General features: G+C 38.6%; 1 protein-coding gene across 1 annotated transcript; it reads left to right on the top strand.

Annotated features, from left to right (window-relative positions):
* The first annotated feature begins 1295 nt into the window (after nt 1-1295).
* Nucleotides 1296-22481, top strand: LOC107036026 (neuroendocrine convertase 2). Its single transcript, XM_015253735.1, has 12 exons — nt 1296-1659; nt 5731-5835; nt 7010-7277; nt 8584-8621; nt 9786-9862; nt 13192-13456; nt 15020-15232; nt 16496-16596; nt 18576-18809; nt 18892-19056; nt 19207-19324; nt 19556-22481. Exons 1-12 carry the CDS (start codon nt 1330-1332, stop codon nt 19718-19720), a joined length of 2079 nt encoding a protein of 692 aa, XP_015109221.1. The 5' UTR covers nt 1296-1329; the 3' UTR covers nt 19721-22481.
* The last annotated feature ends 3663 nt before the right edge of the window (nt 22482-26144 follow it).

Genomic DNA, 26144 nt, shown 5'->3' with positions numbered 1-26144 from the left:
ATTTTTCATGCGGAATATGAATCTCATTGATTTTTTTAGCGGCAGTGTAACCCAGATATGGGCTTATATCCAAGCATGAATTCATGTCCAGACCAGAATTCATGACCAGACATAAATTCCTGTCCGGACCTAAATTCATTTTCAGACAAATCAATCCTCAAATCTTATTCTATGTTTAGACATGCATTTATGCCCGGACATGAATTCCTGTCCAGACATAGATTAATCCCAGACATAAATTCCTGTCCGGATCTGAATTTATTTTTAGACAAATCCACCCTCAAATCTCATGTTCTATTCAGACATAGATTTATCTTCGGACCTGAATTTATGTCCGAACATAAATTCCTGTCCAGATCGGAATTCATTTTCGGAGATAAAGGGACGCTGAAATTAAATTTCATGTTCAGTCATAGATTTATGTCCAGACCTGAATGCCTGCCCAGACTATATATTCTTGCAATGCCCTGAATTCCTGTCGAGACCGGAATTCCTGTCCGAACCTGAATTTATTTTCAGGCATAAAATCATGCTCAAATCTACATTTACGTTACGACATATATTTACGTACGGTCCTGAATTCTTCACCAGACATAAATTCCTGCGCGGACCGGAATTCCTGTCTGACGTACCAAAAAGGCTCATCAACCCACGTCACATAAAAAAAGACTGTAACATCGTCTTTTCAAAGCTCACTAGTCCGCTTCATCAATCAACCCCTTACGACTATAAAACCGCAATTACCCTCTCCTCAAAAAGATTAATTAATCCCCGGAAATTCACCCCGGATTCCCACCAATTCCCATTTCCTTCCAATTTCCACAGTAGCCAAACCCCAAGAAGAAGTTTCCCCTTGACCTTATGCAAATTACCCCAGTCTCAAGTGAAAAAAAAAAACACTTCAAGTGTCTGACCCAGAAAATCCTGGTCGTTGTCCCATTCGAAATTCCGTTCTCGCACTCAGTAGCATCTGTCGTGTATCATTGAAGTACAGTGTACCAACATTTGCACGTGGTAGACGGGAGGGGAGAGCACGTCCCGCGTGCCCCCCACTGCGCATGCCCCTGGAAATAATAGGGGTTGTGCGGGGCTCTGGTGGGAGAAACAAATGTTGGAATCAATATGGCGTATGACGTCACGCGCGCGAACGAGTGAAAAGAGCCGAGTCTGGTCGGACCATTCGGCTCAAACTCGGATACAACTGTTATTCCTCGGTTGGAATAAAAAAAAAAATATAGTGGGGAAATATAAGGGGGCGGGGGTGGGGGGTTGGAGTTGTCAGTGCGGTTGGTATTTTAACAGTCAGTCGGCAGTCGGTCTCGGTCGAGCATGGAGTCTGCACGTGCATCAAACATTAATGTCGACCTTGCACTGTGTCATTCACGTATACAAGAGATTAACAATGATGACGATGACGACGAGACTCATAATAAATTGTGGGGCAATTGTTTAGGGGTGGGCCGAGTCAAGATGATTGATATATCATTTTTTAACATGATTTTTTTAATTTTATGTGTTATTTTGATTAATGGGGGAATGAGGGTGGAGGGAAAAGCTGAAATTTTTACTAATGCTTTTCTCGTTAAAATGAAACAACCCGCGGAGAGGAGTATCGCTGATCGTGTTGCTGTGAGAAATGGATTTGTTAATCTTGGACCGGTGAGTTGATTAATTATAACTACTTGTGATGGTGCACCGGAGTATTTAAACACCTATTCAATTTATCTGGCCCACTAGATTTTTTAATAGTCATTCACTTGGGGGATGAGCAGAGGGAGGGGGAATTTTTGTTTTGGTTCGCATGTTTTTTCGTTCTGCTGGCCAGCTGTTTCAGGGCTCTCACCGCTGGACAACGTATGACCCTTGAGTGGAGGGCGACTGGTTATTTTTTACGCAATTGTTGAGTTAATGGAAGCCTCGGGGTGTTATGAGTCGTCCAATGGAATCCCTCGGTCACAGACCCTTATATCGTAATATCTTGTTGCTCGGGGGGTTGTTATGCAATCTCAGTGTTCACGGAACTAGAAATCTCACAATAGATTCCAGCAACGGATTGTATTATCCCTCGGGTCTTAGGAATGGTTATTCAATGTCTGGGGGAGGGCTTTGTGAGGGAGAATACGAGAATCTGGAGTTGATGGCAGTGGTATTGAGATTTTTTTTATGCGTTTTGAGGGAATATCAGTGTGGGAGGACTATTCTATGGGAAATGTTTCTTATTATTGAGGGCTTGACACGAATTTTAGATCTCGATATGAATTTATGTCTGAATAGAAATTTATAACGAAATATAAATTCAGGTATGAATAGAAACTCACATAGAAAATTTAATTCAGGGCTGAACATAAATTCCGGAACATTAATTCAGGCCCGGACAGGAATTCATAGCTTAACATTAATTCAGGTCCGGACAGGAATTCATATCTAAAGATGAATTCAGGTCCGGGCAGCGATTCCGACCGCACATGAACATGAATTCCAACCCGGACAAAAATTCATGTCTGAACATAAATTCAGGTTCAGACATGAATTCAAGTCTGCCCATAAACTAATGACTCAATATGAATTTGTAAACAAAAATTTAACTCTGGACATGAATTTATGTTTGGACATAAAATCAGGTCCAATCAAAAATTCCGCGTGAATATAGACGCGATGCACCTCCCACCCCTAGTTAAATACAAATGACAAAATAAAATCATAAAATTATTGTAAAATAACAGAGCAATTTTTCCAGTAGCGATGTTTACACACCTACTCAAATGTAGATCATTATTTACCTGACCCCGGACAACTGCCGTAAATACTCGTACAATAGTGGTACATTTTACGTGATACAGAATTGTTGGTATTTTCCTGTTATACAACGACAGAACTAATTTTCATACCAATGAGAAAAGTACTGGGGGGGAAAATTGCTGGATGATGAGGCTACGGGCCAGAGCCAGCCAACTTGTTCCTCACTTATTTCCTTTCCTTAGCTCATAGACAAACGAAATTACGCTATTACCATATACATCTATTTTCATCATCACTTTTACTCAGATAAATCTTCACCCGTGTGAAGTGACTTGGCCCGAGTTAATGTGAATGTTTTATCAATTCATATTTTCCACTACAGAATTAATTTCAATTCATTATGCTCTGTATTCGAACATTTTAATGAGCTTGGATTATTAAAAATGTCTACCAATTACTACAGCATCTGTGGATTTATCCCCGGATTCGTCAGGAGTTTTAAGGGGATATGAAAAACATCATTACCATGGCAAATAGTGGCACTGCTGAGTGAAAATGGGGCGCGTAAATTGTTTTACCGTTTGATAGAGAATTTCCTAGGTTGGCAGGTTTAATTAATTGATCGTTTAACGCGCGGAAACACGATTATCAGTTCAATCTTAGGAGTTATCGATTTATTGATAAATCACTGATTTTGAATTTAAGATTTTCATTCAGGTCTGAATATGAATTAAGGTTTGAACATGAATTCTGGGGCGGACATGAAGGCATGTACCTGAATTCAGACATGAATTTATGTCTGCCCAAGAATTCAGGTTTTAGGGATTGATTCAGGTCTAAACTTGACTTCAAACGCAGACATGAATTCATGTCTGGACCTGAATTTAGATCCAGACAGGAATGCAGGTCTGGACGTGAATTCAGGGTTGAACCTCAATTCAGATCTAAACCAGAATGAATGAAGCCTAGATATGAATTCATGTCTGGACACAACCTCAGGTCGGGACAAATAATTCAGATAGATTAGAATCAATGAAGCCCAGACATGAATTCATGCCTGGACAACGACAGAAATTCACATCAGAACACAAGCTCAGGTCTGGACATGAATTTATGTCTGGAAATAAATCCAGACAAAAATTCATGTCTGAACATGAAATCCTGTCGGAACTTCTGTCTGAACCTCATAAATCGAAATAGGATCCATAGAATAAAATGATAATCCACTCGCACAAAAAATTAATAGCCCAATGCGAGGCAGAAGAGTTTTTATCGAGGCTAATGACCCCGAGACTTCACTTAGCAACTGCCTAGCCCGCATTCACGACGTACCGGAGCACATGTTCGACGACCACTTACCGTTATCGCCACATATTTCGAGAATTTATACATTCAGAGTAACGATCCCGCACTCGTGTATTTCTTATCACTTAAATCGAAATGAAATTCTCAAACTCACCCTTTAACCTCTCGTTCTGCCGTTATCGAGCGCAGACAGGGAGTTCCAGGCAATTCACCGGATACTTTGGCCTCTAATGAATGAACTGAAATAAAAATATTTATTTTCAACTTCATGTCTTCGTGGGCGACTAAAGCCCCCGGCAAACTGCCAATTCCGGGGGAATTCATTTCCAATTAGAGAGAAGTAAAAATATTTATCCATCTGTTTTCGATTGTTCAATTTTCCGATGAAATCATTGTTCTGTTTTTCAGTTTTAGCATGTGCAAAAATTTTCTTTTGTCAACAGTCACGTTCTCAGTTGCATTTGTAAAGCGCGAGTTGATTTAATATACCCAAGAGAGATGTAAATGGCTATTGAATGGTGAATTAAGGGGCATTGAATCGCGAAAAGATACCTTTTCATTCTCATCACAGTCACTCTTTCTTATCTCACTTTTTTCATCCTTTTATGTTTTTTTTCAACCTCTTGTTGGCTATCCCGTTTACTACGGCATTCTCATCGATTCTATCGGTCTACTCTCGCCCATGGTGTAGGTATAGGAGAAAGAAATTCAGCTTGAGGGAGGGTCGAGGTATATAACTCACGTATTGATGGGCTATGTTGGGCGCTGAGTTTCGATGTCGATCGTTACGGCTTCGTGAAAAGATACAGTGGAGAGAAAGTTCAGGGGCTATTCTGATTTTTTATTCATGAAATTATCGATGATTTTATAAGCCATTAAATTATTATTATTGCTACGGCGAATGGAAATGCAAAAGAATTTAAAGTGGGGCTTTAAAAACATTTGAATATTTCAATATTATTTTTTCAAAGGATTTAAATAGGAGAAAAAAAATGTAGAGTACTTAATGCTTTGTTATTCATGGAATTATCGATGCGTTTATAAGCCATTGAATTATTATTATTGCTACGGCGAATAAAAATGCTTTGAGATTTTTAAAATGGGCTTTAAGAATTTAAAGTGGGGCTTGAATAAAAATTCGGATGTTTGGCAATTATTTTTTCAAGGGACTTAAATAGGAAAAAAAACATCTAGTGTACTTAATGCTTTGTTATTCATGGAATTATCGATGATTTTATAAGCCATTAAATTATTATTATTGCTACGGCGAATGGAAATGCTTTTAGATTTTTTAAATATTTTTTAAGAATTTATAAAAACCATCTAGAATACTTAATGCAATCATAAATCAAAGGCATCACGCCTCGACTGTCTCCACAAGCTAAACTTCTCCGATTTTGATACATCGTAACAGTTAGGGTAACTCGAAGTTGTCACCGAAGCAAACAATTGTTGCAAAAACTCTCCCCCAACAGTTGATCCCCCCCCTCCCCCCGCTGGTGCATGTTCTACATTCCGGATATCCGTTGAAACCCCTGGAGATACGAACTTTTGGAGGACCACCAACTGAGCTCGAACTTTACCTTGTTCCAGGTGAAGCCTCGATAATTTTATCGGGGAGTGGTTTATCCTTGGCCCAATGGGAATCCTCCTAGTATTCATTAGGTTGTCGGTTGTTTGTTCCAGGTACTTGGTAGCGAGACGGAGTATCACTTTATTCACAGAGCATTGCCACATGCGAGAAGCAAGAGATCAGTGCCACACATGAGGAGACTGAAGATCGATCCTTTGGTGAGGGATTTTTACATATTCTTGGCTTGGAGAATTATAAACATGTCTGGACATGAATTCTCGTGCATGTCTGAAAATGCATTCATGTCGGATAATAAATTCCGGTCTGGACATGAATTCCTGTCGGAATATAAATTCCTGTAGGTTCATGAATCCCTGTCTGGGTATGAATTCCTGTGTCTGAAAAGGCATTCATGTCGGGTAATAAATTCAGGCCTGGGCAGGAGTTCCTGTCGGAATATAAATTCCTGTAGGTTCATAAATCCCTGTCTGAAAATGCATTCATGTCGGGAAAAAAATTCAGATCTAGACATGAATTCCTGTCGGAATATAAATTCCTGTAGGTTCATGAATCCCTGTCTGGGTATGAATTCCTGTGTCTGAAAAGGCATTCATGTCGGGTAATAAATTCAGGTCTGGGCAGGAGTTCTTGTCGGAATATAAATTCCTGTCGGAATATAAATTCCTGTAGGTTCATAAATCCCTGTCTGAAAATGCATTCATGTCGGGAAATACATTCAGATCTAGACATGAATTCCTGTCGGAATATAAATTCCTGTAGGTTCATGAATTCCTGGAGAGCGGTGAATTTCTGTCGAAACATAAATTTATATCTCGACATGAATGTATGTCTAAAAAAGAATTCCTGTCTGAAAAATCCCTGGAATTTCACAGTGATATGGATTATCAACAATTGCATAACATTTTCAGGCAGATGCCACTCCCCTTCATTAAATTTTCGACATTTCTTCCTTTTTACCATTATTTTGATGAGTATTTGGACGGTTCAATGTGTTCGGCTCCCCCCAAACATCTGGAATTCCGATTTGAAATATTTCCAGCGCCCCCATTATCCTTTCCAAGTATGGTGAATGCAAACATTGTTATCCTCGCCTGTCCGAGTTATTTTCGTTATTTATCCTCCCTCCATCGGAATTTTCGATTGAAGTTTCATTATAACGGATTCCATCCTCTCGGAAACTTCGGCCATTCAGGATAGCAAGTTGCATTGTATTCAAAGAACTGAAGTTTCCTTAATACTTTTATCGGGAGCCCAATAACAGGCTTTGGAGAAGCTGAATAGTCTACTTACTTCAACTCCAGAACTATAGAAGACTTTAATCCTGCAACAACAATTTGCCACTGAAATATCACAATTTTTTTCATCTCTCAGGTGCACACAGCGGTACAGCAGACGGGATTCAAGCGCGTGAAGAGGGGCTACAGGCCATTATCGGTGGACAATTTAGTCCCTTCTTACGACCAAAAACTGATGAAGGAACAGGCGAGTCAGGATCCAACTGATCCGTACTTTCAGTACCAGTGGTACTTGAAGAATACGGGACAAAATGGTGGTAAACCCAAGTTGGATTTAAACGTTGAGGCCGCGTGGGCGCAGGGCGTCACTGGTAAAAATGTCACTACAGCTATTATGGATGATGGTGAGTCCAAACGATTATTTCTTCATAAAAAAAATTGATTACACCTTTTTTGTCTCCCATCCATTTCGTCAAATTATTTCATCTTTCGATTTCACGACATTATGATGGAATTTTTCAGTATTTTCACAGGTGTAATAATTTTTTTTCGGAGTGGATTGTAGAGAAATACCTAGCGAATTTGCTAGAAAATTCTATTGAATTTCTATTGAATTTTTTTTTCTTTGGTCGATCGCATTTTGCGTAACATTTCGTTTTCAGTTGGAATGTTCAATGGAAAATATTCTACAGGAAAAATCGATGTAATTATATTTTTCCCTACAACTTATTCCATTGAGATATTTTCTACAGAAATCCCACGGTTCAGTTTTTCCTATTTTTTTGGCTAATTTTTTCAGTGAAAAAAAAAGGGAAAATGGAGCGGAAATAACTTGGAAAATTCATGTCCAGGAATTCCTGTGGAAAATCTCTCAATAAAAACAGTTGCATAGAACGATAAAATTCTACTGATTTTTTCTATAAAATAGTTTCATTCTGTACAATTAGACTTCCTTGTCTTGTTGATTCACCCATGTCCACGCCGAATTTCATTCATATTGACCTGACATATGCTCCAATAGCTATAATAAAGCTGATCGAAACACGATCGGAGGTTTAACGAACTCATATAATTCATTATCAGCAAGAATATCCCCTATTGAATGAATTTACAACGCTCATTACGTGACATTTATCCCCGGTTTAACGTCACCGGCGTAGGATTCTATGCCATCCCCAATCGTTACGTTGATAACGACACGAGTAAACACGTGATAACGAGCATAACGAGGATTACCTACGAACGATAAAGCCTGATCGGCTTGGTTTTGTATCATTTACTTTTCAATTTAATCGGATCCCCGGGATCAGCGGGTTTATTTCATTCGAGTAATGAAGGGATTTGAGTAAATGTATGGCCAGACGAATTACCTTCCGATGTCAGTGATTCATTGAATGCGATGTTTGGAGGAATGGCCTCAATTATTCAGCCTCTGTCGACGTTTTTCTACTTTAAAAATAATTTTTTATGTTTTGTTAAACAACAAAACATGAAAAATCATTCCTTAAAAATATTTTTTTCAAGATAAAATGGAAAATATGTTTCTTTCATCGCAAATAATGTTTTCTGAGAGTTTATTTTTTATCTCGAGGCTAGCGATAATGAAAAATGTAATTAAATAGTATTTTTGCATGATGAAAAATTTAATAAAACACTTCATCAATTTTTTAAATGAAAATAATATCATATAGAGTATTTTTCTGCCTTCAGGTGTTGATTACATGCATCCGGACCTGAAATACAACTACGTAAGTCCCTAATAAATTATCAAATTGCAATTATCCATTGAAAATCCCGGGCTTTCGCGGTCCAAAGGCCATTACCATAATCAGAGTCTTTGGTATTCAAATGGCAGATAACCGTGACCCTTTATCACCATAAAACACAAACCCGAGGTGAAAATACATTCCCGGAGAAATTCAGACCCAGTTGCTCAGTGGAATGTTAAAAAATTCCAATCCCAATTTACGTTTTTCATTCGCCGTTTGAGTTATAGTTGAAAGCGTATATCACCGAGTTTCGGGGAAACGCTAGGTTCTCGGATTTCTTTTTCCAGTCGGACGAAGATCGCGGAGGGCAGGAAACCAGCCCCAAGAAAATAAATATGTTGATGAAGAAATGTTAGACGTCTATTTAATAGATATTGCGTGCACGAATGATATATGGGTGATGGTCTCATGTCCTCATATGAATAATAAATGCTTTTATACTGTATATTATAATTACATTCAACTAAATCCCTTGACTAATCCCAAAGGCCTTGACTAATCGCGTTGAAAATAAAAAATGAATATAAGAAATAATACTTATCTAGTAGAAATTGAAAAGAAAACAAATTGAAATGAAATTTTAAAAAAATAGTAATTTTTTTTCATGCAATTAGTTGACAAATATATGTACAAAAATATATTTCTCGATAAGGAATTGAAAAAAATATAAAATTGAAACGGAATTGAAAAAAAAATGAGATATTAAATTTTTTCATTGCAATTAATTGACAAATTTGATGATGAAAAATCTAAAAATTGTAATAGAACAAGTTTCATCCGGAAAAATGTTGAAATGACGTGACATCCGAAATTATCTCCCCGCATTAAACCCCGTAAACCATAAAAAATTCAGTCCGACGTGAATTGGTAACAGGAGAAGTTAGGAGATAGCAATTCGACCGGAATTTCCACGAGTCCGTCTCTTCAGGGAGTGACGAAAGACCGAAAAAAGCACGGGGAGACTGACTAACGAGCGACTGCACAACACCCCAGAGGCTCCCTCGAGGTGCCAACGACTGGTCCACTCCAGATCTTTAAATGTAGCCGTCTTTTTCCCCTTATTGCGTCTCCAATCTCCGACCCCTGGCCTTTCTCGAGTAAATTCCAGGGAAATTATTGTGCCTTTTTATTCTCTGTTGACAGAATGCTCAGGCGTCGTATGACTTCAGTTCCAACGATCCCTACCCCTACCCGAGGTACACCGACGACTGGTTCAATAGGTGAGTAACAGAAATTTATTCCGAAGCGAATGAAAATATTTGTTCCACTGAAACCCCTGAAAATTTACTGAGACAAAGTTTTACATAATCAATAAACAATTCAGTCCACGTGTGCACAAAACGCAACAATATTTTTTTCCCCCGACGAAGCCAATGAGAACCGTAGGCGTGAAAAATGTGATATAACCAAGGGGTGGATTGTGAGATGAAAATAAAATTAAATCACGTGTACCGCGTCGATCATTCGTTCAAATTTATTTTCACGGGAGATACACCGTAAAGAGAAAAATTATTACGATGTCATTTTTCTTTTTTCTCTTCCGCGACACGTGTACGACTTGCCCGAACAATGCCCCATTAGCGAAAGAAAAAAAAATTAAAAAGATAAACTCCACTGCAAAGTGAATTAGCTGTTCTATTGAATCGCAAAATGACGACTAATGAATTACTGAAACTAGTTAACAAATTATTCCGACAAGTTTATAATATTTCATAATTAAATTCAAACTTTCGTGATAACGTCAAGAATTTCCCGGTTCTATCGGAAATTCATTCAATCAATACAGTCAGAACTTTATATTGAAAGCTGCCATAAAACTAGGTATATTTAAAATACGATATTCAACTTGAGAATCAAACGCTTCGTTACTGGAGCGTAAAGCCCGCTGGGAAGTGCTCGAGTAACCTTTCTCTCTTCAATGAAATCGTAACCGCGATGAACATTAAGGTGCCATTAAATTTCTATCCCTCCGTCGTGAGGTGGTTGACGTTTATTTTTTATCACCCTGTGGAAAATCTACGGTTCAGGACTCTATATTGCACCGTAAAAGATGACTATCGTCGAATAACATTTTCATGACGTCAAAGTCCCCAGTAACAAGATTGTTTACAAGGGGAGTTTAATCCTTAATAAGTTTATGTTCCGAAAGGTTTTCATTCGCATGAAATTATACTGAATTCTACGTTAATCATCTGATGCTTTACCAGAAATTATCGTTGACCCTTAATTTTGACCCATTTTGACCCTCATAGTTGACCCTCCCAATGGAAAATTAAAGGTCAAGTCGACCCACAAGACCAGTCCTCATGAGAGGAATTTCACAGATCAAAATTATGGGTTTATTAAGGGTCAAATTCTGTGGGTCGAAGGAAGGGTTAAGCTTGAGGGTCAAAAACGAGGGTCAAGTTGACCCACAAGCTCATTTCTCACAACAACAACCTCGGAAATAAAAATCAACGCTTAATCGTAAAACCAAATTCTATAAGTCAAACTAAGGATCAACCCTGAGGGTCAAATATACGAATTAAATGTAAAATTGACCCAACATTCAATAGAATCCTCTGTAAAAAAATTATCCTTCATCCTTTTAAATCGAATAAGCTAAAGGATTTACGTGTCATCTCCGGGAAAAATTCCCATGACTCTTCATAAAACACTTATTCCCCTCGACTCCACATCCCATCAGCGCCTCATGCCACCTCTCGAACGAGCAAATGTCTGCATGTGACATACCATACGCATTACCGATGTCTCATCGACCCTCAAAGGGAAAAACGAAGAAAAAAAATACAACACAAAACGTGGGCGTGCATTGATGTCAAGTTTGCTATCAGAAAACCTACGCGATTATATCGCTCCATACACGGATACCCCCCGAGCGTGCGAGGAATGATGGATGGCAGTCCCTGACGTCATAATTGCCCGTCTCGAAAAAATAAATTGGAAATCTGTCGTCAGTGCGTGTCCATGAAATTAAATTCAATCACCAATTGAATAACTTCGTCTCAATGTTCCTCTCCATTACCCCCCCTGATTTATGGTATTGATTACTCGCCAAACGTATCAACTCGACTGTTGGTGAATCAAAGCACTCGTGACGCTCCTCGGATTATTTGTTGTTCCGACTAAAGCAGCTGTCATTAGTTCAACATAGCTTCTGAAGTTTCTCGTGGTTAGTCGCTGATTATATTTCCAACAAACTCGTGATGTACATCAAGGGGTAATTTTCCGCGTCCGGGTGCAAGACAGGACGTTGAATGAATTTTCCATCAGGCTGACATGAATAAGATAACACCCACCTGCTTTCATACTCAAAATGAAGAAGAAAAAAAGATAGCGCGAGAGGGATTGAAGGATTAAAATTTTACTGAGTCGTGTTCCTTGTATGAATTAAATTTACTCCTGAGTTAACCTAGTTAATTTGACCCTTACGGGTAAAGTCTCATAGGTGAAAAGTGAGGGTTAAATATGAAGCCGAAGCGAGGGGGGGAATGTAAGGGTCAAACATGCGGATTAAGTTGGGCGTATGACCCAAATGGGTCAAGCGTGAGGTCAAATCTTCACGTTAAACTGAGGGTCAACCGTAGGGGTCAAATACGAAGGTCAAGTTGACCCTTTTTACCCTTACACGTCAACTCTCATAAACTGAAATAAAATGATAAGCGTGAGGCCAAAGCGTGTGGGTCGCATTGAGGGTCAAGTTGACCCTCAGTTGGTCCCATACGATTTGACCTTCATACTTGACCCTCTCTCTGACCCTCATCCCTGAAATATCATTCAACGTGAATTCAACGTGAGGTCAAAGCCTACGGCCCGAACTGAGGATCAACCTCACGTGTCAAATATGAAGGTCAACTTGACCCTCACAATTTCCGCGCCATGACCTTCCCTCACATTTCGATCGACGAAAAAGAAAATTAGAGCATCCCCTCCCTAATCCCCTACCACCTTTTTCCTCTTCGCTCGGGTATTGAAGTCTCAGCAACTTTTTACCCAAACCAAAAAAAAAAGCCCCGACATGATTCTCCCGGGGAATACACGGTCTCATGTCCCCAACGAACGACGGACCAAAGAGAGAGGGAGGGAGTTTCCAGAGGGGGCGCCCAGGGGTGTAACGCTTGTCTTACACTCGGCGGAGGACTCTGACGTCAGAGTAGAGCCATTCTCCCCTTCCTCAGCAAATGGTACATAGCTTAATACAAATACTGTCGATGGGTAGGAGAGTTGCTACTTCTTCTTTCTCGTTTTCCCTGAATGCCTTCTTGAGCACGTTGATCACTTCGTTTCCAATGGATTAAACTTAATTGCTCACTGGATCCTCCCAGTTCTCTATCAGATCTTGTCATAATGCATTTCACGGCTAGCTATCAGTTCCGCTCTCCACGAGATTTTACTCCAACTCGATGTAGGATTTAATCACAATGCACGTTTATTTCGAGAGTTTTGCGACGTTATAATGGAGATGAAAATAGTGCATCATCCTTCGCGGCCATTAACAGCGAGTCAATTATTCATTTGCTAATGGAATATTCCTGTTTTATTTTTTCAGCCATGGGACGCGGTGTGCCGGGGAGGTTGCTGCTGCTCGCGATAATGGAGTTTGTGGTGTGGGCGTTGCATATGACTCAAAAATCGCTGGCATACGAATGCTGGATCAGCCCTATATGACTGATTTAATTGAGGCGAATAGCATGGGGCATGAGCCCGATCTCATTGATATTTACAGCGCCTCGTGGGGACCTACGGATGATGGCAAGACCGTTGATGGACCAAGAAATGCCACCATGCGGGCCATTGTTCGTGGGGTCAATGAGGTGAGACTATTTTTCACGATCAAGCATGAAACGAATTTTTCATTTTCCATATCATTTTTTTTCTATTCCATTTATGATGGGCTCTTGGCTCAATCTGAGGGTCAAGGTGACCCTCACATTTGACCTTTTTCTTGACCCATACGATTCATTCTCGAGTGGAATATCACTGGTGAAAACTAGGGGTCAGGTTAAAGGTCAAATTTCATGGATAATGTCGTATGATTGACCCGTAATTTCATCCAAACAATTTCCTTCCTCGTTGACTCGTTCATGTGCGCTTCCTATAATCTCAGCACACAACCCTCCCTTAAAATAAACACCATCACTTGCTGTACATTATCCGGAGTTATCTGAGAATGTGTGGCTAGTGTTGATGCACGAAGGTCGAGGGAGTAAATTTTCACTTGCCTACTTTGATGTGGGGGTTGAGGTTTGTTGCCAAGCAACACCTTCACCGACAATATACGTCAGAGACACTAAAAGGCTTGTGATTATACCGAAATCACATGTTTATTCATGAGGATGGACTCTTCGATTCAGGGTCAAGGCCCCCCATGATGTAAATTAAATATAGCATCGGCTTATTTTCTAAAAATAACTCCACGATTAAATCCAAAAAGTTGTTTTCTTCTCGTCCCATCATTGTTCAAGGATCGATCTCCATAGAGCGTGAACTCAACTCTAATGTAATGCACGATCTTTTCGAAGAGGAAACAACATGTCAGATTTGGCGCCAGTTAGGGCTTCGGAAGTAATGGCGCCACACCCCACCGGTATACCCAATGTCTTGATGCATGGAAATGTAAAACCACCCACGTACCGGCGGGATGTGAAAGTCAGGTTTCGTATCGTGGCTCGTGCGTCAGCAAATGTCCACATGTAACGTTGAATTAGTGAAAAATTGAGGAATCATTCGACTGGACTTGCCCTTTATTTATGTTTCGCTGATCTTCAACAAGTGAGAATAAGCTAATGGATTGGCAGCGTGGGTAGCGTTGGGTAAAACAGACCGTCTCTCTGGAATCTTTCCTTTCTTGTTACTTTCTGTTTTACCCCATTCTACCCCATACGTCATTGGTATATGTATTTCTGACAAAGCAACACTCCAAGTTGGCTGATCATTCACGGCAAATGGGTAATGAAACTCGATGTTCTATTATCTGTGTAATACTTCATACTACTATTGCTAGGTAATACATCCGAAAAATATATGAACATCCTATTAAAGGTTTGGATGTCCCGTAAAGGTTGAAATTCACTTGCAAACGCATCCAACTAAATTGAATGGAACATAATATAAAAAATAGCCACATGGGACCATTTCCATCTACTATAACTCCTTTATAACATTCGTCACAAAGAAATTCAGCCAGCATGATATGATGGCATATATCTTGCTCCCCTTCCTCTTATGAAAGATCCGGTTCACCCATATCTCCAAAACGATAGAGTTTATCACAGCATACTCTCCCCAAAGTGCCCACTTTTCATACGAAAAACCACCTGCTGTGTAAATCTCCCCTGATTGTACCTCATTCATCCAATTTTTCCATTTTCCCTCAGGGTCGCCGGGGTCTCGGTAACATCTACGTCTGGGCATCTGGAGACGGTGGTGAAGAGGACGATTGCAATTGCGATGGTTACGCTGCCAGCATGTGGACCATTAGCATAAACAGCGCTATAAACGATGGCCAAAATGCTCACTACGATGAAAGCTGCTCGAGCACACTCGCCTCGACATTCAGCAATGGAGCTAAGGATCCAAACACCGGCGTGGTAATTATCCAATTTAATGTCTAGGGCCTGGGATTAATGGGGACGTAAGTCACTCGGTATTTTCTTCTTCCCTCAATGTTTCATTCTTTTTTATACTTGGCTTGAGAAATGGGTCTAGAGACGAGTGACGCAGAGGTCACAGTACGTACGGAGGATAATAAGATCAAGGGTCGTGGAATATTCCCCTCAGGGTAGCCCCAGGAGTATAAGGTTATTGAGGATGAAAATCCTTTTCCATTCTCCTGCGTCAATGTTTCATTACGCAGTGGATTGAGGGGTTATTAGGAAAATTGTTGTGATTTCATTTGAACTACTGGAGGCGGTTTAATGTGAAATTCATCGTGAAAATGATGTTTTATGGCGCTGCATGAAAAACATGGAATAACTCCGTGAAAATACTCCTTAATTCCCCCTTTACGAGGCTATTGCCCTCGGATTCCATCTGGCAGCCCCAGATTCTTGAGGATCACGAAGGTCTGAATGAGTTTTTAATAGTCATTTAGCATTCTTTGTCTCAAGATGGGATCCTTAAAAGATGATTAAGAAACTTGGTGATTTTATTTTCACCCCCGAATGATGAAGCAAGCAGAACAAATCGAACAGAATAAATATTTGGGAAATAATCAAGACCTTAATTCCCTCTTTACGACGCAATTGCCCTGGGATTCCATCTGGCATTCCACCCCGGCACTTCTGTCACGTCATAAAATCCTGCAATTTCCCGTGAAGAATCGATCCACCGATTCATTTAATTTTCTCAATTTCACTGGGAATTACCGCTGGGTTTAATTTGAAATTCAAGAATTTCAATGGCTAATTTTCCAATGGTTTTACCAAGCCAACCGCAAATGTTAGATATATCTTGTGGATTCTAGGGTACTGTAGATTCCTCGGTAAAGTGGATATGTACACTTGGGAGAGGAAGCCTCCGTCTCTCGGGAGATTTTACCCGGTGAATCTATGAGTCCTGAGTCAATCATGAAATTCCACTCAATAGGGATTTACATTTCTGATTCCTTTCTGTGATGTATAGGGATGAGTGGCCTTCCCGCAGTTTCTCATTTCACGTCACTCTTTTCTACGAATGGAATTTCTCCTCCTTCGAGTTCTTGTTATCAGTTGAGAGAAGATTATTCTGGTTTTGCGAGGGAATTTCATCACTTTTAGGAGTTTTACGCCATTTTTTTCCGCGTTTTCTCCACGATTTGTGAATTAATCTTTGCATTTTATGGGTTTTCATCGTAAGTCTGTTATTTTTCTCAGGCAACCACCGATTTATATGGAAAATGCACAACAACTCACAGTGGAACCTCAGCAGCAGCACCGGAGGCTGCTGGTGTATTTGCATTGGCTCTCGAGGCGAAGTAAGTTTTGTTTATCAATAAATTTATCACACGGTGCACTCTATTATTCTTAGGTAAATATTCTCCCACACCTCGGGGATGAACTATTCATATCAGCCGGCTATTTCTGATTCTGTCTCACACTCCACAGTTTGCGTGCAGATTTTCCATTAATCGAGCAATATTCAATGTATATTTTTCAGTCGCCAGTAGCTTCTATTTTTCATTGAAATAAAATCTCGTTGGTTTTTTACTCCAATGTTGAAAATATAATTCTAGGTGCGAACATCATCTCTTTTTCCACATTTTTTTCATTTTCACGCGGCCGTTTTACTTTATGATGACATTTGTCGGGGCGGCACCGGAATGCTATCCACATATTTTATTTCCTGGCATTTCACGATGCTCCATTTACAGGTTTCAACTGTCGGGTGTTAAAATTTTTGTTGTTCCTATATGCACTCTTGGGTGACTATTGCAAAACTATTTCGCCATGAGTGAAAAGAATAATGATCTTTTGAGATATCTAAGGGCATTTTACGATTTATAAAATTTACTTGTGAATTTTCATTGCAAAATGATCAAAACAGTGGTAAATTGCAAACGGAAATTTTTTAAAATTTAAATCGTCAAGAATATAAATTATTCAGAAATCAAAATATTCGTTGAGCGCAGTTGGCATTATTTACGAATATCCTGGGAAAATAACGTTTGAGTGCTTCCATTCGCATTATTTTTCATCATGTCGTTTGTAATACTGATTAAACAATAATAAAATGCGTGTAACGAGATATCCGTTCGCACGCAACCGTATTCTCTTTCACTTTACGTGTTATAAATTTTCATTATAAAATGATCAAAACAATATTAAATCGCAAATGCCAAGTGTTAAAAATTCGAATGGTCAAGAATATAAATTATTCAGAAATCAAAATATTCGTTGAGTGCATTTGGTAATTATTTACCAATATTCTGGAAGAATAACATTTGTATTATTCCATTTACGTTATTTTTTATCATCTCTTTTGTAATACTGATTAAACAATAATAAAATCCTTCATCAAATCCTGGTGACGAGGAATCAGAATCACGCCCATTAATATTTTGGAAATGCGTGTAACGAGATATCCGTCCGCACGCAACCGTATTCTCTTTCACTTTACGTGTTATAAATTTTCATTATAAAATGATCAAAACAATATTAAATCGCAAATGCCAAGTGTTAGAAATTCGAATGGTCAAGAATATAAATTATTCAGAACTCAAAATATTCATTGAGCGCATTTCGCTATATTTACCAATATCCTGGGAGAATAATATTTCAGTTCTTCCATTCGCGTTATTTTTTATCATCTCGTTTGTAATACTGATTGAACAATAATGAAATTCTTCATCAAATCCCGGTGACGAGGCAATCAGAATCACGTCCATTAATATTTTGGAAATGCGTGTAACGAAATATCTCTCGCCCCGTAACCATATTCTCTTTCATGATGTTCCATTTGCAGGTTTCAACTGTCGGCTATTAAAACTTTTGTTGTGTCTATTTGAATGTTATATCTCTTTGAATTCTTGTGTGAGTGTTGCAAAACCATTTCGTCACGAGTGAAAGGACTAGTGACCTTTCATGATATCCAAGTGAATTTTACATTTCATAAAGTTTACTTGTGAATTTTCATTACAAAGTGTCCGAAACAATACTAAATTGCAAGTGCCAAATTAAAAAAATGTAAATTGTCAAGAAAATAATGTATTCAGAAATCAAAATATTTTCTGAGTGCATTTGACGATATTTACTAAAATTAACCTTTGAATTCTTCCATTTACGTTATGTTTTCACTATTTCGTCTCTAACCCTGAGAAAAAAAACTGAAAAACCCCCGTCAAACCGTGATATCAAGGGAGTCAGAATTATGCCCATTGACACAATCGAATTGCGTGTGACGAGATATCCCTCCTCACGCAACCATTCAAAAATCCATTTTCTATTTTTATTCCAGCCCCCAGTTGACGTGGCGTGATATCCAGCACCTTACAGTCCTGACGTCCAAGCGAAATTCATTATTCGACGCTAAAGGTCGATTTCACTGGACAATGAATGGAGTTGGCCTTGAATTCAATCATCTGTTCGGCTACGGCGTGCTTGATGCTGGCGCCATGGTGGCACTGGCTAAAAAATGGAAGACAGTGCCACCGAGATACCACTGCGAGGCAGGAGCAGTAATAAATAACATGTAATTCTACTCAGCATTTTCATTCCGCTAAAAAAACCCTCGAAATATCGAAAATATTGAATAATCATTGTCTCTGGTCTAGGAAAATCCCAAGCGAAGGATCAATTTACCTCAGCATAAAAACAGATGCGTGCGCGGGCACTGACTATGCTGTCAATTACCTGGAGCATGTACAAGCTGTTATTTCCGTTAATGCGACTCGACGTGGTGACTTGGAGCTTTTCCTTACATCACCAATGGCCACGAGGTAATCAATCCCCCCTCAAAATACGATGAAAATAACCTGAATTTGATATTTGCCGGGGGAAATATGACTCCAGTAATAGTATTGATGGACATAATCCCCGAAAGAAGTTATTCTTAGAGACATTGAGTAAAAAAAATTTTGTTTTCCCAGATCAATGATTCTGAGTCGAAGAGTTAATGACGATGATCATCGGGATGGCTTCACAAAATGGCCGTTCATGACGACTCACACGTGGGGGGAGTACCCTCAGGGGACCTGGTTACTCGAGGTAAGAATGAGGAATTTTTTTTCCACAAAAACATCGAAAAGCGACGTGACCTTGCGTCAATCAATAATAATTCCGTTGAATGAATAATGACTTGTGAAAAATCAGTGCATTATAATGAAGAGGGAAAAATGCAGAGAATTTCGGGGATTGCAGATGTAAAATATTTTAACATCTACGTGAACGAAACAAGTGTTCGATTTGAGAAATAAATTACTTTGACTTTTTTTTCAGGTTCGCTTCAACTCTCAGGCACCTCAGAAGGGCTGGATAAAGGAGTGGACTCTGATGCTTCACGGTACGAGGGAGCCACCGTACACTGGATTACCCGCAGCCGATCCACACTCAAAGCTCGCTATTGTGAAAAAAGCACACGAGGAGCGTTCGAGTGCAATGTAACGATCGCCAAAATCATGAGAGAAAGAAAAAAATATGATACAGAGAATATAAATAAAAGGAGAAACAATGGACCGAAAGTCATTTCCGCGCCAAAGTAAAACAGATATCACGACGGAGATACAAAATTCCTCTGCGGAAGGAAAATGTTTATTTATTTTTAGATTGTCCCCATTTTCGGTTGAATTCGTTGATCAATACGTTATGTCGTGTCTTCCTCGGTGATATTAAGTTTACGAGGCACAATAATTCAAGCCTCTTGTGTCTCGTAAACCAATTTAACTCATTCTCAGTTCAAGTTTTTTCTACTGCTTTGTGATGTTTTGTTTGAGACACACGACATTATTAGATTTTTCATCATTTTTTCATTAAACCTTGACGCAAAAATCTACTCTTTCGATGTCTATGTAATCGCACGCGTTAGTATCTGTCTTCATAAAACCAGAAAAACGAAAAAAAAATATGAAAAAATATATAGAGATAAAGATGGATCTGCAACTTTCCTCCTCCATCACACGATCCCCGTGTGACACTTTATTTACATTCCAAATAATTTGTGTCAGCGAATCGCACAAAAGTATCGACCATTGGTTCCATGACTACTCGACACACATTCATTTCAACAGAGAAAACATTTTTTGAGATAGGCCCTACTGGTGTTCGGCAGCCTAAGTACTGTTAAATGGTTCTGGTGACACTGCTGTGATATACACTAACAATGGGAGTTCCTTTATAAACCTCCGCTGCACCACAGCGAAAACCAAATCAATAAATTATTGAATATAAAGTTTCGGAAATTTATTTTCTCTTTGGAAATCCATACTCTTCATCAAAGAACCAATTCAATATTGTATTGAAAGGAGTCGTTACGATACCGAGGATAATGCCCACGAGGGAATTTGAACCCGCAACGTATCAAAGAACCAATTCAATTTATTACTTTGTTCAGATACATATCTCGTGCAAAGGTGCAAAAAGTTGGCTCGATCAGGCGTTGAACATATTGTTGACTACAATTTTTTTCGCCTGTACTAGCCCAAAATTTATATGATGCATGACTTGACATGGAGAAAGTCAAGTTGAAGTTGCATATAGTTTTATTAATCAACAAATAGTCTGGTTTTCAAACAACGGACAGTCAGTATGAATGCGAGTGAATTGATTGCTGACGTTTTCCGAACAGTTCTGACAAGACAGCTCTCCGCTCTATTTCAGGTTTATATTCTGTGAGAAATCAGGTGCGAAGGAATTCTGTAATCTACATTGGGCGGAAATGTTTACGCCGTGGCTGGTCTGAACCCCAATAAGCCCCTACATTTGTTGCATTAATTAATATTTACTATTCTTGTGTTGAGTTGTTCTGCGTTGATTAGTCATGCAACCAAAAATTTGGATCTCTCATTTGAAAATGATCCCAATAAACTAGACTTAGAGACAATTCATATCGAGTATTGAAATAATTTCTCCTTTATTTGTAATTCCTACATTGTGATTCAGCAGAATCATGAAGTGAAGGAAAACAATTGGGAGCAAATTTCAAGAATTTAAAACCGTAAATTTTTCTTAAATCACGTTGAGGAGGAAAAAATGGTAATTTTTCAAAATTCTCCGGCATTTATTTGACTTCACGAGCCACACGGCAAATATCAGTATTAAGTGTTAATTAAAAACAACTGTGAGCTGTAAAACTATGTACTTGTGACCTCAGAAATTATCACCACTATAATCTAAATCAATAAAATCCAATTGATCATGGGACAGAATAGTAAAAAAATAATTCCCTCACTTTAACTACTACTTTGTCTCATGCTCTGACTGATCTGCAAGGAAAATAATATTTCTTCAAATTAAAAAAAAAAACAATTTGTCGATTATTTTCGTTCATCGTCGTCGGTGCTAATTGAATATAACTTTGAGGAATATCAGAAGATGCTCTACTCGATTGAAAATTCATGTGAATGTTCTTTTATTTCAATCCATTAATTTCAAGAAGAGAAATAATATCGAATTAGTGAACAAAAGGGTTCATAAATACAAAGAAATATCGTGAGTAAAAGATGAAGAGATTAAAGTTCTAATGTAGATATTATAGAGGAGTAGTGATTGAGAGTTTGAGATCACGTATTTAAATACATATAAATATATATGAATTATTATAGTAAAAAGTGATGAGATATGGATTTAATCGACCTTATTAAATTAAATTCAATGAGTTGATGATATTTTCCACTAGATTTTTCATATTATTAAGATTATATTATTCTACATTTAATATTTTTCTTTGAAAATATTAAACTTATGCAGTGAGTTATTTATTTCAAACCGTCACAATCATAATAAGGTTGATTAATTCAAAACTATAAGACCAAAAAGAGAACTAAATGATCTAGATCATAATTAATCCCACAAATACCATCATTTGGCGAAAAAACCGAGTGAAAAGGGGAGTAAAAAAATACAACTGATAAAAGATGAAAAATTGCAAGTACCTGGCGCTGTTATTCTTCACTCCCCCCTGTTTTTTCTGTAATAAATTGTATTCCCTCCTGGATCCAATTACCCTGGAAAAGAAAAAGTAAAATATATATTATAAAGTAATGAGAGAATTTAATTACAGAAGTGCGTTAGATTTAACAAAATACGTCGGCCCTGTCGCGGCTATGAGAGATAATATTTATAACAGAATGGAATATAACATGATATTAAGAAATAAGAAAAAGTCTATAATGAAAGAGTGAAATATAAACAAAATCCTTATTTGGAATATTGACTACTTGAATCACCTTTTTCTGAATATTAAAATAATTAATGGCTTCTATGAATAGTTCAAAATTGAATGAATGAAAACCGCCCGAAATATCACATGCAGAACAATAACATTTGAGAGTATCACATGAATAAATATCACCTAAACAAATTCATGATTTAAAAAATCAATAAATAAATAATGGATGGTCAAAAAAAATTTGGTAAAAATAGGAATAGGAATCACAAATTCCTATCAAAAGGGAGAATAGTATTATTCATAGATGAAGAAAAATCGAACGAGACGAATTTAATGCGATGGTATTGTTCATGATATTTTGCCATGTGATATTTTATCGATGATAATTCAACGCTTGATTTTTCACTAGCCAAATGAATGAATCTGGAGTCATCATTTCGCATTCCAAAACCGACGAATCGCGATATCGATCCAGGAAAAGAGGAGCCCAGTGGCACTAAGACCCCTTTGCCCTACCCCCAATTTACATAATTGCATCGACGTTACTGCAACCACTATCCACCGAAAATTTTACCTCATTCCGGCCTCTCTTGTACCAGGTTACACACACACGGAGGAAAATGTGAGCAAGGAAGTTGCCACCAAAGTTCACCTCAACTTCGACCCACCAAGAGTCCATAATCAAATGTTCAATGAGATAGCTAGTAACTTCGCCGATTTGCTAACGATCTCCAGGAGTACGTTTCACCCGTTCCCGTGAAAAAGTAAAATGTTCGAGTTTACGGAGCGATAAAAATGCATGGAAAGCATTCTCAGGGAATTATAATTTCCGAAAACATTGGATTCGTAGTTCTCTTTCGTGTGGAGTGGCTTTCAATACGCAATATGAAATTACGACAATTTGCATGCACTCATTGGGAGCACTCGCAGCTTTGTCACTGGTCCTCTTTTCTTCATGAATATTCATGCTTGGAGGAAGCAAAACGTCGGAAAAAATTTTACGATCTTAGGGGCCCGTGCCAGAAGACATATTCGGAGTGGAATCACGTAATGTGCATAAACTGATGGGTATACGTTTGCTGGGGATGGAGTGCCAGACATATAAAAATTCCCATTTTGTTTTCTGTACCCAGCGGATGGCCGTGTGTGTAAGGGCTTAGACTGGAGACATGAGGGTCGTGGGTTCAAACTCGACCCCTGGCGATTTTTCGCATTTTTTCAAATTCATACTCCCGTTACATGTCAGGCGAAAATAAACTATGAAGTAACTTTTTCGAAGCAATTATTTTTTTCCATTTTCACAATCCAAAATTTTCTACTTCATGTAAAGTGACTTGACATGCATTGTAATGAAGCTCGGACTGGCGCCATGAGGATCGCGGGTTCAAACCCGACCGCCGCCGTTTTTTCACATTCTTTAAACTGATATTCCTGATTATCAGCCGAAAATAAGATATGAAGTAGCCTATTCTCAGCAATTTATTTCCTTTCCTCTTTTACAATCCAAGAATTTCCCCCGTAAATTAGGAATCTAATAACTTGTTCCCAGTAAAAAAAATCAGGTATTCCGTTATTGGAAAATAGAAGAATTCATTAAATTTTCTTTCTTTACAAAAAGTGAGGAACAAATAAAAAAAACCTTATCCGTCAATAAAATCAGTGTTATCACCCGAAAATAAGTCAACACCCCGACCAATTCACCAAAGTAATATTCGACCTACATCCCACCGAAATAAAACAGTTTCATAGATGGGCCATATCGTATGACCGAAATCGATATAATTGCCTTCACTGTATTAATCCTCTCTCCCTGTTTCCTCACTCCCTCCCGATGTTTTCGTTGAAAACGCATAGGATATTGCCAATTGATTAATGCGACCTGGCTCCACCAAAGTCCCCTCTATGGCCTTTTAAATTTTTTACCCCTTTCTCGTTGGATGCAACTGGCCTCTTTCCCTCACGACAGTTTGGCAGGGAAACGAGACATTTAGTCGCGACGCTGAGTTTCATCATCCCCCGATATATTTTTTTTATGCTGTGCCAATTAATCCGACGATTTTAATCATCCCAATTCGCGGGATCGTGCTCAATTTTTTTTAACGAGTGGCAGTTTAAAAAAAGAGATTGGTAATTAAATGAAATTCCAATACCATCTCCATTATCGGAATTTCATTCCCGGTGACATATACCAACTGCAGATGTTTCGGTTTCAAATTGAATGAATTCGTATCATTTTGCACTTTATTGGTTTAATACCCATTCAAATGCTAATATTTTTTCTGTTCCAGCGTAATATGAGAATCTCAGTGAAAACAGTGAATGGAGGAATTGGCAATATTCGAACACTGTTGGAATATTTACATTTCTGAAATTCCTCTCTCATTTCATTGGAAAATATAACAATGAAGGGGTTCTGTATGCATCCCTATTCTCTTAAATTCAATTGTCTCTCATTGTTTTTATTTTATTTCGATATACCAGCGTGGAGGGACTCCATTTCAGTCTCAGTCATATTTTCCGTAGCCATATGTGTGGGCATGGGTGAGTGCTCTTCTATCAACACAAAGACATGGAAAAAAAATTCAGGTGAGATTTTTTCTTCAAGTAAATCCTGACTTCGAGGGTCAGGAGTCTGAGAAGGGCCAGTGAATTCATATGAATGGAAAGGTCAGGTTTATATGGGAGTTTGTGAGGTCGTAAGGGTCAGAATATTCGTGTGAAGGTCACGTAAAGATCACATGAAGGTCCTAAGGGCCATACAAACGTCATAAGGGTCACATAAGGTCAGATTAGTGTCATAAGGGCCTTATAAATGTCATATGAAGGTCGTAAGGGCCACATAAACGTCATATGGAGATCGTAAGGGTCATACAAACGTCATATGGTATCGTAAGGGGTTTGTAAACGTCATACACACGTCGTAAGGGTCATAGAAATGCCATATGAAGGGCATAAGGGTCACATAAGGTCATATTAGTGTCATAAGGGCCTTGTCGATGTCATATGAAGGTCGTAAGGGCTATATAAACGTCATATAGAGATCGTAAGGGTCATGGAAACGCCATATGAAGGGCATAAGGGTCACATAAGGTCATATAAGTGTCATAAGGGCCTTATAAATGTCATATGAAGGTCGTAAGGGCCCCGTAGACGTCATATAGAGATCGTAAGGGTCATACAAACGCCATATAACAATCATATAAATTTCATATGAAGGTCATAAGGGTCAGATAAGACCATATACATGTCATAAGGGCCTTATAAATGTCATAAGAAGGTCGTAAGGGTCATATATTCATCGAAATCGTCTCAGCTCATTGAATGATACAACGATAAAAGGACTAGGTACAGTCTCGTTCTCTTAAATCCTTTGATTTACCATCATGAAAGAAATATATTTCACTCTCTCTTATATTTTCCGCACTCCAATGTCTGTTTGGGACAGATGAGTACTCTTCTATCAACACAAACACATTGGAAACATAAAAAAAAGGGAAACAGCCTGGTACCGAAAGAAATTTACACTCGACATAAACAAAAAGATGTATCGCTGCTTTTCAAGCTGGTGTGCCAGTGGATGCGTTTTGAAATGTCGAGAGTTTGCGCGCAAGACGCAGGGGGTGGGAGTTGGTGTGGGGGAGAGTAAAAAGGCGCCACGGTGGTTGAGTCCACAGCGGCTATCAGTCCGCGTGTTACCCTTCT

The sequence above is a fragment of the Diachasma alloeum genome, unplaced genomic scaffold, assembly GCF_001412515.2.
Source record: "Diachasma alloeum isolate Michigan unplaced genomic scaffold, Dall2.0 Dall_scaffold_00203, whole genome shotgun sequence".
In the NCBI taxonomy this organism is placed as follows: domain Eukaryota; kingdom Metazoa; phylum Arthropoda; class Insecta; order Hymenoptera; family Braconidae; genus Diachasma; species Diachasma alloeum.
The sequence above is the reverse complement of the archived record's forward strand: the minus strand, read 5'-3'. Positions and strand labels throughout refer to the sequence as shown.

Excerpts from the sequence above, each read along its gene's own strand:
- LOC107036026 (XM_015253735.1), top strand. The coding sequence starts at position 1,330 with ATGGAGTCTGCACGTGCATCAAACATTAATGTCGACCTTGCACTGTGT. Across the intron at positions 1,660-5,730 it reads GATTTGTTAATCTTGGACCG|GTACTTGGTAGCGAGACGGA; the intron begins GTGAGTTGATTA and ends TGTTTGTTCCAG. Across the intron at positions 19,057-19,206 it reads ACATCACCAATGGCCACGAG|ATCAATGATTCTGAGTCGAA; the intron begins GTAATCAATCCC and ends TTGTTTTCCCAG.